A 12524-nucleotide genomic window follows, 5' to 3' on the forward strand; every position below is an offset into this window, starting at 1 on the left:
ACGGCGTCTCCGGGGCTTTGTAGTTTTTAGTGAGTGATTTAAAACGCGGCCCTCACTGTTTAGTAATCTCGACTCCACGCTGCTCTTGGTGCTATTACAAAGGGAGCAGCTCATTTGGCAAGTACATTCACCACTTTGAGTGGAGATTAAACTTCCCTGGAGAGGTCGGGCCTAATCACTAATCACTATCTTTAAAATGCACCTTTTATGATTAGTCCCTCACTCGGGCTGCCAGTAGAGTTAAGTGTAGCATGCCACAGTAGGTGGCACAGTGGAGTAGCTGTGGATGTACTCGTCTGTGGTACACCTCCACTGAATGTGAATGTTCTGACAGCACCACAGCACCTTGTTTTTCAGGCAGGTTTCCAAGAATTAAGCAAGCTGTACTTCTAAAGGGAGTTCAGCGGCGAAAAAAAAATTGCTGTTCTGAAGCAAGAAAACTGCAGAGACTAAAAAGAAGGCTGAGCTGCTCCCTCTATCGCTGGCTGTCTGTCTCCTCTGACAAGCCTCCATCAGGGAGGATGACAGACACACACACATGCATCCCACACTTAAGCCTGCCTCACTCTTATCTCACTATTACAGCAGATTAGAACCAATGGTATTGTCTTTGATCCTAAGTGTACGGGAGCTCTGGGGAAATGGTGACATTTCCGTCTGATGCCTGCCATATGTTAGCAGGGCTCTGCGGGGACCAATTAAGTTAATATTTAATGTGTGTCCCACACTTGATGGGCCCAGCCAAGGCTGGCACAGCAGCAGAGGCGACATGACCGCCGTTTGGTTGCGCCCTCACTGTGCACTCGGGTTGTTCCCAGCTAGACCGGTGGGAGAGCTTCACTGATGTTTTGCCATGTCGCGACTGACAGAAAGCACCTGCGGTGAACCGAGCCTTCAGCCCGGCACACAGACAGCTATCAGCAACGTCTAATTAACTGGAAAGGTGCAAACAAAGGTGTCTCTTCAGGAAGGGAGAATTTACCTGAGGTGCTCTGAATTTCACACGCAGACTTGTGTACAAAGGATGGAAAATCCGAGGATGTTTTTCCACAGAACAGCAGAGCGATAACAAAATTATCTTTGGGTTTGTCGAAACCTAGGCGTTATTCCCGTACGCCCACATGTCTGCGTTTTGGGAGTCAAGTGTTGTGCTTTAGAACAAAAAAAACCCAAACATGAACAGTGGTTTAGAAGCCACCCACATTCTGTTGGATTTATTTTTCAGAGGTTGAAGCACAAATCAGATTTTTTTGTAAGGAGGAGAAATGTGTTTGGACTTTTGAGGGATCATTGTGAGCTTTTAATTCAACGATTTTTTTTATTTTTATTATTTCTTCACACATGCAGCTTTACTTTAGCAAACTGTCTGCTGTTATATAAACTGCTAGGATATTTTCTGTCTTTGCATTGTGTAGACGTTCCTTTTTAAGTCACACATTTTAGGTTTTCCAGAACTTTATTACTAAATTTCTATAAACCTCATACTTCCTCCTGGTTTAGCTACAATGAGTTTGCTAATTGGCTAGTAGTTTATTTATTGCTTTGTTTAGTTGTTTTTTTTTGTTTGTTTTTTTTTACATAATTAGTAATCCCTTTTAGCATATTACAGGGAACATATATTAGAGCCATGTTCAAAATTATCTGCAAAAGGACCAAAATCTGACATATCCTGTTAAAAATAATTAAAAGGAACTTTTACATGGATTTTTATTTAAATAAATAAATAAATGATATAATCATGACTTCAAATTCCTATCCACTCATCACAATTTGTTCCTAGTTTAATGTTTTCATCTTTAAGGTCATGTGTCTTTTTGCTTCATGGCCAAACAGTAATGGTAAAATGAAACAACATTGTTGCACCCCCATAAAACATATAAACATTTTAAAATCCTAGAGTTTTATTTGGAATTTTCTTTGTTTTCATTTGTTTCACACTTGTATGATGTACATAAATGACATACATGTGCATGCTGAGCTTTAGTATTGGTGATAAAAACATTAAAACATAAGAAAAGACAAGCTTACAGTGTAAAAAAATTATTTTAATCCTAGTTTATATTCACCTATTGAAGGAATAGCTCAGAGTTTGTGAAGTGAGGTTCTGTTAGAAATGATTATCTTCCCTGCAGCTAATATACGACTGTACTTTTTAGACTTATAGGGTGTTTTTTTTTTTTTTGAAGCAGGATTCTGTGCAGGAGTTACCACTTGTCAGTGTCTTACCTGTTGTAGACAGGAGTCTAAACATCCTCACTTTGCAGAAAGAGACTAAAGTTCTCAATAGAGTTGATCTTACAGAAGGTCTTGATGGAGACGGCTCCACAGCAGATTATAACAACTTTATCTTGAATGTGACTTTATTTTCTTGAACACTGCTTTATGAACCTGACGCCACATTATTTCTGCATGTGCAGAAAGCTCAGCCAGAGTTAGTATCCAAAGCAAATGGAATGCAGTGAAACAAAATGAACTTTATAGCGGCTCACGCGGATGTCCTTTATTCACTTTATGGATCGAACATGTTCTGTTATGCAACACCTGTCTCACATGGAAGATAATTAGTGACACCCTGTGGATCCACACAGTTCGCCAATCTAATAACCACAGACTTTTTTGTCAGTAAGTGTCTTATGCAAATGTGGCACCACTGCAGAAATGTATCAAATAGCTTGTGCATGGCTCAGTGGCTCTAGGACGGCAGAAATCTGCTTTTGAACAGAGTCTCCTCTGGCTATTGTCTTAAAGAAATCAAGATTGAGATGACATGGATTAATAAAATGATTATGTTTTGTGATACAGTCAGTCAGTGAAACTATGACAGGACAGGATCTGTGTGTTTATGGTCTGGGCTTCCTCTTAAGCTAAGCCTGGACTGCAAAGGGCTGCTGCAGAGCCAGACTCAGTCCTCATTATTGTTACTCTCCGTTTTCTCCACTTTTGAATTAAATACTCGAAATCAGCCAAGCTGGATTTTCATGTCTTGTTACCGATTCCCTGATTTCAGATGTTTATGTAAACTAAGAGCACTACCACTGCAGGTAATACACTGACCGCGCACAATTCGACTTTAAGAAAAATCCCCAAATTTTTCATTTTTAAATTCTTTAATTATGTTTATATAATGCTTCAAGGCACAATGAAGCGCTCCAAAAGTGTAACCTGCAGAAACTCTTAACATTTAACTCAGTATCGTCCCCACATATCTAAAACGTCTGACCTTAAAAATGTGTCATTATTATCCATGCAGTTATTGTAAAATGTATGTAAATTGGGTGTTTATTTGCGTGTCACACTGGTTAGAAAATTGCCCGCAGATTCTTACGTGCACCATTTGACCTCTGGAGATTATTGTGATTTTCATTTTCACAGGCTTGTAAACTGTTTATGTGCTCCCACTATGACTTGCTTTGCTACCTCTAGAGCAGCCACGTACATCAGAGGAGGAGACTTTTGCTTTCATGTGTCAAGAGATGGAAAGGAAGCATGTGCAGAGTGTAATACAAACAGCTTTTTTGATCCATCCATCAGAAAAGTTACAGCTATTCTAGCAAAATAAAATTATATATATATACATATATATATATAAAAGACAGAGAAATAGACAGACAGAGAGATCGAGAGATGAGACAGAAGAGCACATGCGAGTAATTGGTGGCATTAAGTTAAACAAGGCAGTCAGCTTTATTACCGAGCCATGCTGAGAAATTGTTCCTACATTATATTTCTGTGCTCCCGTGTTGCCGTTCTCTTTCATCCTCCTCTGTGATTTATCAGGCAGAAATGTGCATCTTTTCCCAAGCAAATACAGTCCCCATTTATTTCTGAGCAGACAAGTCCCTTCTATTTGTAGTTATTAATCAGAGTTGACTGTAGCGGGCACGGCCACTGGAGCTCAGACTGATAGACTCTCAGTCAGAGAGGAAAAGCCTGTCACATCCTGCTGACAAATACACAGATTTATGGAGCCCACATAGCCAGCCTACTCTCTATAAACAAATACATTTGCCTGAAAAGAGCTGCTCTGGAAATGGATAGGCCCTGCAAAGGCACATTTTTAGACACGAGGGCACAGTGTTGCTGTTAGTAGAGGGTTGGATGTGAGTTCATAAGGGTGTTACAGCTTCTGTGTTTCAGACAGCATGTAGCTTGAGTAATTAACTGATCAAACGCAGCTGGTAATCCCCATCAGAGCTGGTTAAGTTAATCAGTTTATTATACACAAAGCCAGTACAAGAGAAAGCCACAACCAAGAGCTTGACCTTCCTGTGAGAAGAAAAAGCTGCAGCTTTGTGCAAGTCCAGCTCTTAAATTATAGGGCTTTACTTTTGATTTGTTTGGCTTGAGTTATTTTATTTTTTTTCCTGACAGTTTTTTTTTGTTGTTGTTGTTGTTGTTTTCTTTTTATTATTGCAAGAGAGAATTTGGTGCAGCCACTAACCTCTTTCTGTCAGCACCAGGCTGAGGAGATTAGCTGTACGAGTGTCTCTTGTTTCCCAGTGGAGCCCGGCCCCAGTCCATCACAGTTCCAGCTCCGGTCTATGCCAGCAGGACGGGGGGCTGCGGGGAGGGATGGAGCGAGGAGTGGAGGAGTGGGAATGAAAAGGGTTGAAGTCATAGAAAACTTTGGCCGTGATTGCAGTAATCCTGTTATCTCTCCTGCTAAAGCTGGCCACTTTAGTGACCTGGAGACACAAATGTTAAGCTCCCTCTGTCTCTTCTGCTCTTTTCACTCCATCTTCGCTCCATCCTGCTCTCTTTAGCCAGGCTCGTTGAATGCCGGGGTGGTCTTGGCTCTGTCGGACTCTGAATTCACAGTCTTCACACACACCAAGAGCTTTTTTTTTTTTTTTTTTTTAATTCCCTCAGAACAAAAGGGAGCTTCTCTCTTGAATTTCTCGCTCGTCTCATGCATCCTAATGCGTCTGTTGCTCCACGTGGTTATAGTTGAAGAGAATGTGAAACTCAGATTCAGCTCCCAGGTGATTAATGTGTGATTTGATAAGCATATTCGAAAGCTTGCATTGTTTTTGCTCAGAAGGAGTAAATAGCGTGGTCAAATTTAGCTTCTCGTCTATTAGCCAGTTCACACTGCCATTTGTTATCAGGATAATGGGGCGTAAAGACGGCTATTAGTCCACAACATATGTTGAAATCCTGTGTACACACACACACCCACACATACAGACCCTTAATACACATAAGCAAGTTAGGACTGGTGCTGATCGTTTTGTACACGTTTTAAAAATCCTGTATGTAAAAGAAGCCATCTTCTCCTGGCTATGTGGAGTAGAAATACACTAATTTACAAATGCCAACAAGCCTAATGAGCGATTTTGTGCCTTTAAAACAAATCTGACCTTAAACTTGAGTAACATTTTAATCCTGCACATGAATCTAAATTTTATTCAGATGGACTTTTTACCAAAAACAAGGGAGCCTCAAAGGGAGGGTTGCACAATATATCATCATCCAAACATTAGTGTTATTGCTATTTGGAGTGCAGTATTTGTTTGACGTTTTTTCCATGTTATGAATCTTGCAATGCCAATAACACATTTAGCCCGTTGGACGGAGTCTCACACACCTGACACAATCAATCCAAGTAACCTGCAGCCTTACTCTTAATTATTTATTCACTGAAGTCAACTCTTTTTTTAAATACTTTTTTCCCTCCTGATATGATTATATAAAGCTTAAGTTATCAGTGTGATGTGTCATATTTTAATTTTCACTTGACTCCAGCTACCAAAAGAAGATACAACACATATTCATTTATTATCAACTAATTTTTAGATTTACCGCGTTCTGCCAATAATCTGTCCCCCCCTTGGATTACAGTAGGAAGGGGAAAAACGGCAACATGTGGGTTGAGAACAGAGGAATGAATTGACCTCCAGCTAAGTGGGAGGCCACACCTAGAAGGCGGAGGAGGTGCTGTGTGTTATTGCAGAGTCCAGTTTTGATTGTAATTCCTGCATGTAAGCGCTTTACCTGACAAACGGCTCCAATTTGGATTTAGTATTTCGTTGCTGCAGTGAGATGTTGATAATAAGATAATTGGCATTCTGCGCTCTTTCTCCTGCAAGCAGACCTATAGATCGGTGCCTATAGGTCAAAACCCGATCAAAGCCCTACAGCTAATCTGCAATGCTAATCTTCCCCCACCAACAAAGAATCATGCTTAAGAACTGTTTAAATGAACCTCTCTGGAAGCCTGCATAATGTGCCTTTTGTATGTTTAAGAGACATAATAGCAGGGGGGCTTTTCAGTGGAGAAAGCACTGCCCTCTGTTATTAACTCATTAGCCCTCAATGCTTTCATTCAGAGCCAATGTCTGACCTCCCCTCTCTGTGAGAATGAGCCCGGTAGCATCACAAAGGCAGCGCATTCCAGCTAAATAATCGCACATTAAAATTTAAAGCAAATAATTAGGATGACTTGAAGCAACAGGTGCATTGTACGCGCGTGCAGAAAGATAAGACACAAACTAGCAACGCGTTGAGTAAACATGAACGCTCGGCTCACCGGCTCAACCCGGAGTTGCTCATTCAGTGAAGGACTTTGAGTTCAGCAGGTAGAGATTCCAAGTGGATAATTAACAGATTCCTTCCCATTATAATTGGAATCAGGCTGGCTTATTCCTGAGGAAAGGGGCAGAAAATTGAATCAGTGTTGTGAGCACAGAAATTACAGCCATTCTCCTCCTTAATTAGATGTCTTTGCTGAAATCACAACCATGGGCAACCATTCTGGCATGTCTCTCTCAACATATGGCCACCATCTATACTCGCGTCTCTCGTTCGGTGCTGTCGTCTTTTAGATATGTCTTCTGTGAGACTCTGAGGCTCATTTTGGCTAGTTTCCCTCCTGCTGCCATCTTGTTCTCCAATCAGACAAATTCAAATAACACATCTTCTCTGGAAACGCTGCTCACATTGCTAATTTCAGAAGACTGTTTTTTTTTTTTATTATTGCTGTTTTAATCAAAGTTACTTCACTGTCTAGAAATGACGAGGGATTCATGGAATCTGTTTTAAGTTTGAAGAAACGCAGGGGAAAAAGAAAATCGGGTATTTCTCTTGCCACTTTCTAAAAGATCAATTTATCCTTACGATGTTAACACTGTAAAAATGCTGTCAATTCATGGTGATTCTGTGAATTTATGCAAAACTAAACAGAATGGACTGGGAGCTGAAAGTCTTGTGATCTATTACATTTATACAGAAGAAAATATGTGCAACCTTAATTTAATAAGTAGTACCACAGCCTATGTGGAAAAAAAAAAAAATCTGTTTTAGGGATTCATACCGCAACCAGCTAAAATCGAATAAAATTAAATCTGAGGAAGATGTTGCGGATATTATCGTGTCATTCCAGATGGTCATTTGGATGGCGACAAATGGTCCACTGAGCAAGTCCCGCTGAGATTAAAATATTAAGCATGCATCTGCAAATCTCTCCTGGCACAAAAACAAAAATGAAATTAAGGAGTTTCACCATGCGAGAACAATGAGCAGTTGACTAATGGCTCGATCACTTACTTAATCACAGCCCAGGTAGCCGGCCGGCTGGGGGGTACAGCTGCAGCGTTTGCATGGAAACACTGTAGCCGGAAGCCGGCCGTGCAAACTCGGCTTAAGCCTTGTGGGGGGACACAAAAGCTCACCGGAGACGCGCTGGTCCAATCTTTGGGGCCGCATACAGGAACACAATATCCCGATGCTAAGATGTTCCACACCCCTGCCTCGAGCTCATGCTGTGTGTGTGTGTCAGGCTCTGTGTGTATCTGTACGAGTCCAAGTTTTCAATAGGCTTGATGCGATGTCCTCTTTATCTCTGCCAGTGTGTGAGTGGATAAACTCTTCTTTCCAACAGAAATGTTCTGCATGCGAGTGAGAAACAAAGTGCCAGCTGTTATGAGTTATAGATTGTTTTACACATTTCCACTGCTCCTGTATGATGCTGACGGCGAACGTTGCTCCCCAAACTCCTCCCCCCCATCAGCTCTGATGCCTCTCGCTGCCACTTTCTCTCCCGTCAGGAGGTGATGCAGATGGAGAGGCAGCTCGGGGGTCGGCTGATTGACGAGCCCCACATCCTGCTTTTCAAAGACAGCTACCACAACCTGCGCCTTTCCATCCACGACATGCCCCAGGCGCACTGGAGGAGCAAGCTGCTAGCCGGCTACCAGGTGTGTTGGGCGGGCGGGAGGTCGCTCTGGATCAGTGTGACGGGGAACAGGAGATGTAATTCTGGTGCCTGACTGACTCTGACAAATTAGTGAGTCAGCGTTTAGAGCAGGGGTGTCAAACTCTTCCTTTATGGGCCATAACAAGATCATGAATGTGCTATTGGAATGGTTGTGCCAGGATGTATTGATGAAAACAAAACTGTTCGAATGTTAATAGATATCTGTCCCTTCATACTTAAAATTAAACAATGTTGAATTTTACTATATTTGTGCTTATGTAAAGATGCATTGTTACTTGCACAAAATAAGTAAAAGTAAGAAATACTGCCACCTGCAGGTGGGAGTTAGCGGTGACTTAAAGCCAATGTTTTTTGGCCAGCTTTGCATAAAATTCGCAACAATGTCTGAGTTATGCATTACCATAAAATCTGGGATCTGTTGATTTTGCGTGAATTTTTACAACCATGGAGTGCATAGAGGGCCACATTCAAGACTACCGAAGGCCAGATTTGGCCCCCGGGCCTTGAGTTTGACACATGTGTTTTAGAAGATTTCTTTACTTTTGCTTTTGAATTAGATTATTACATTATTTAGAAGCAACTTGTTACCACTAATTAATTTTAATGGTCTGTTATTCTCTGTGGAAACGTGTTTTTATTTTTGCTCAGATTTTTAATTAGGCATGTTCTCGACCAACTTGTACTCAATATCCACTCAAACCACGGGGCTTTTTTGTGTCTATTTCTTCCTAAGCCTTTCCAAGTAGTTCAGTAATTTTTTGCATTATATTGTGTGCATGTTTTAATAGTGTGTATATGTGGGCTGTGGGCTGTGGGCATGTGTGTGCGCGTGTGCGTGTGTGTGTGCGTGGGCGTGTGCGTGTGTGCGTGTGGGTGTGCGTGTGTGTGTGTGTGCTCAAACCCAAAGGTGCAATCTTATTGATTAAACTAGCTGCTGCTCTCAAAGGGAGCTCGGATGAAATATGGAGCAGAATGTAAATAGTTTGCAGGTTGAATTTTTTGGAAGCCCTCTCTCCTCCTCCACTGCTCTCTTTACCTGCACAGCCAGCAACCTTGCGGTCCTGCGACGGCAGCACAAGGGCTATTCAAAGGGGGGCACGGGGGGCTAGAAAATGTTCTGGCTGTAACTATGTAAGCACTGAGCACCGGGTCCCCAAAGAGCGCCCAGGCTGTGCCAAGCAAGCAGGGGCTGCAACAATGCACCCAGAGCAGAAGCTTATTTCTCTGGACTGCGCCTGTTCATTTGGAAGTGTTGTTCCCCGCTCAGCAGCACAGTCAGAAAGACCTTTGCTCTCCCTGGAGCTGCTTGAAGACGTTTGCGTGCTTCACCCACCGCCCTCCCTTGGTCCGACTGGGTAAGAGTGCCCCCATATGGTCGGCCCCATGCACTGCAGGCCCACTTGACTCTCCAAGAGAGGTCTTGTTAGCAGTTGAACTCGGAAGAAAGTGGGAAGGTTGTTTTTTTTTTAAGCTTTCTTTTTTCCAGCATTACTACCCTGCTTCTCCTGGGTTATGCAAATGAGGCATGAATATGGAGCAACAGAAATAAAAATGTTGAAATTGTCCGTCTTGATAAATTCAGTGAAACACTGTACCGTAGCGCTATCGGCGCAGATACACTCCAAGCTGTTATGCATGCATGTGTACGTATCTGTGCCTCTTGGCGTATTTCATGTTCAGCATCATTTACAGCTCTGTAGTTGCAGGAAAGGAAAAACGCATAAAAATGGATAAAGACCAAACCGTGAACCAGATATAGCATTTAAGCTCCACGTTTGACACTTCCCGTAATCCTCAGCCAGTCATCTTTTAACTGCCGCTCAAGATCCTATTTGTCAGCAACTGCAAATTTATTCCCTTTCACTCCTGTAGCCATTTTTACCTAAGGATCGCAGTTTATGTCAGCGTAATTAATGATAAGCTCGGCGTATTACAGGTGGGCGGCCCTGTTTCAGACACGCGGCCCTGACTGTGCGGCTGCAATGTTGTTTTCCGCAGGAGATCCCGTTCTACCACATCTGGAACGGTTCCCAGCGGTACCTGCACTGCACGTTCACTCTGGAGCGGCTCAGCCTCAGCACCTGCGAGCTCACCTGCCAGCTGTGCGTGTGGCAGGTGGAGGGGGAGGGGCAGAGCTTTGCCCTCGACTTTAACATTGCCAAGGTAACAGTCAGAGCACGCAACCGCTGGGATCTAGCGTTTCGATTACTCCCACACAAGTTGTGTTCGGTGCTGAGCATAGAAAGGTGTGTATCTTGTGTCTTTTGGCCGCTCTCACCAGGACACGCGAGGTCTGGACTCTGAGTTCCTGTTAATGGACAGTAATGCCACGGCTCTGGCCGGGCCCAGCGCCTTTCAGATCCCGTATCTCATCAGACAGAAGATCTGCGGCAGCCTGGATGCGCCCTGTCCCAACGGAGCAGACTGGAGAATGCTAGCACAAAGACTTAAACTTGAAAGGTAAATGCAAACTTTGGAATAGTCTAAAACGTGATCTGGTCACCGATCTGAGCATCAGTGAATGCGCAAAGAGTAATCTTAGACTATATGTAAAGCACATCCTCAGATATGCAGACTTCTGCTGTGGAAATGTTAGACATCAGTGTATAAAGAAATAACCTTTAAAAGTATTCATGGCTTTTAAATTTTAAAATGTCCTCATAATGAAACACGGCTGGGACTGCTTTTCTTCATGAGTATTGATGCCAAAATTTGAAAATCCATCTGGAGTTAGTTGCAATGAAACGTATTTCTCACTTTATAACTCAGAAAGGCTGCAGAGTCAAATGACTGCCATGCTTTTAAAATTCATATTTGTACAAAAAACAAACAAACTGTGAAACCAACTTTCCTTTTTCATTTTAGGTCACAATTGTGCACTCAGTTGTACATAAAATCCTGAAAAAATTGCATTTAGAAAACATGTTTTTTTCTCTATATTTTTACAATTCTTCACCATCAATGAACCTGAAGTGCATCCATGTTCGCTCCAAAGTTCAGGTAAACAAGGTAATGCCTTAGCAAACTAATCCTCTTTCGACTCAGCTAACATTATGGGATTAATGCGGACTTGATGGATACAGCTATCATTCCTCCAAGAAAACATGACCCCTGTCTTCCCTTTTCCCTCAGAAACAGGTAAGCAGCTTAAAGTCTGCCGCTAAACTTCTGGCTGCGACATCCTGCTTAACAGCTGTAATTGGAAAGGCTGCAAGCTAGCTGCCCATCAGCGACCGAAAAGAAAAAAGAGAGATGGAATAGTTTTGGATCTGTGCCGACCTCAGTCCAATTTGTTCTCCCAGCTACTGTACTTTATCACCCAAGCATCTGTAACAGAGTGAGGCCAGACATTGATCCCCTATCCGCCAATTTAATTTCTACCTCGTAATGAAATCAAATAGGAGCACCTAATTTGTCCAATCAACTTTATTTACCCCAATTAATTCCAGCCTGGAATTGATGCGCTGCAGGTTTAATTAGCGACGTTCTGCTCAACATAATCAATTCTCATTTAGGTCTAAGGAAGAAACAACTTCTTTGTTGTTTGATCTGTCCTTAACAGCATGTTTTCCTGAAAAGGCAGCGGCTGCTTGGCATTCTGTCACGTTGTATTCCTGTGTTTGTCTCTGACTGCGTAAAGCGTTAAGACCAAGCGGAACAGGACCGATCAATAAAACTTAAAATGCCAAGAAGCTTTTATTTGATCTTTCTCTCCCAAGACTGAGCTAACGTCTGTGTCTGAGCTGCACAAGATAAGCCCGGGTTTCACACAGTGAGGTGAATAACCACGGCTGACTTGTTGGACGCCAGGCTGTTTTTTTTTTGTTTGTTTGTTTGTTTGTTTTTTTTAATCTGGTTAATGACACAGAAGCTCATCTCCAGATATTTTCTGACCAACACTCGTCTTTGTTGTTTTCAGGAAGACGCGTGCACTATAAAATCCAGCTGGCTCGAAATGACACGGTGTTGTCGGCACTGAGTGTACAGTCAAAGCAGTCACATGTTGGTAGCCGTCAAGGAAATGCTCCAGCAGGCAGACAGCAGACGCAAGGAAGCATCAGGCTCTCTGGCTTTTCTAAAACACATCTCATTGTCTTCCAAAAAAAAACACTCCAGAGTTTGTGCTGCTCTTTTAATGTCGTACCTGGAGACCCTGGACATTTGGAGAACAGAAAAAGGCTTTTAAATCAAACAAGCATCTTCAGCTACTGCGGGGATCGGGTCCCGCACCACATCAAAACTGCAGCCGGCTAGGGGCCAGCGCTTTGTTGTCATTGATTGGGTTTGATCGAGGAAGGTGCCGCGCCTA

At 42.6% G+C, this 12524-nt stretch overlaps 1 protein-coding gene across 4 annotated transcripts in view; it reads left to right on the plus strand.

The window, feature by feature from the left end:
* unc5a (unc-5 netrin receptor A) overlaps positions 1-12524 on the plus strand; it is a 164417-nt gene that overhangs the window by 148510 nt on the left and 3383 nt on the right. For all 4 annotated transcript variants that reach the window (XM_044127925.1, XM_044127926.1, XM_044127927.1 and 1 more), the window contains 3 exons: positions 8046-8195; positions 10214-10378; positions 10497-10675. In XM_044127925.1, coding sequence (XP_043983860.1) covers positions 8046-8195; positions 10214-10378; positions 10497-10675 — 494 coding nt within the window. The remainder of the gene's footprint in view (positions 1-8045; positions 8196-10213; positions 10379-10496; positions 10676-12524) is intronic.

The sequence above is a fragment of the Gambusia affinis genome, linkage group LG09, assembly GCF_019740435.1.
Source record: "Gambusia affinis linkage group LG09, SWU_Gaff_1.0, whole genome shotgun sequence".
NCBI lineage: Eukaryota > Metazoa > Chordata > Actinopteri > Cyprinodontiformes > Poeciliidae > Gambusia > Gambusia affinis.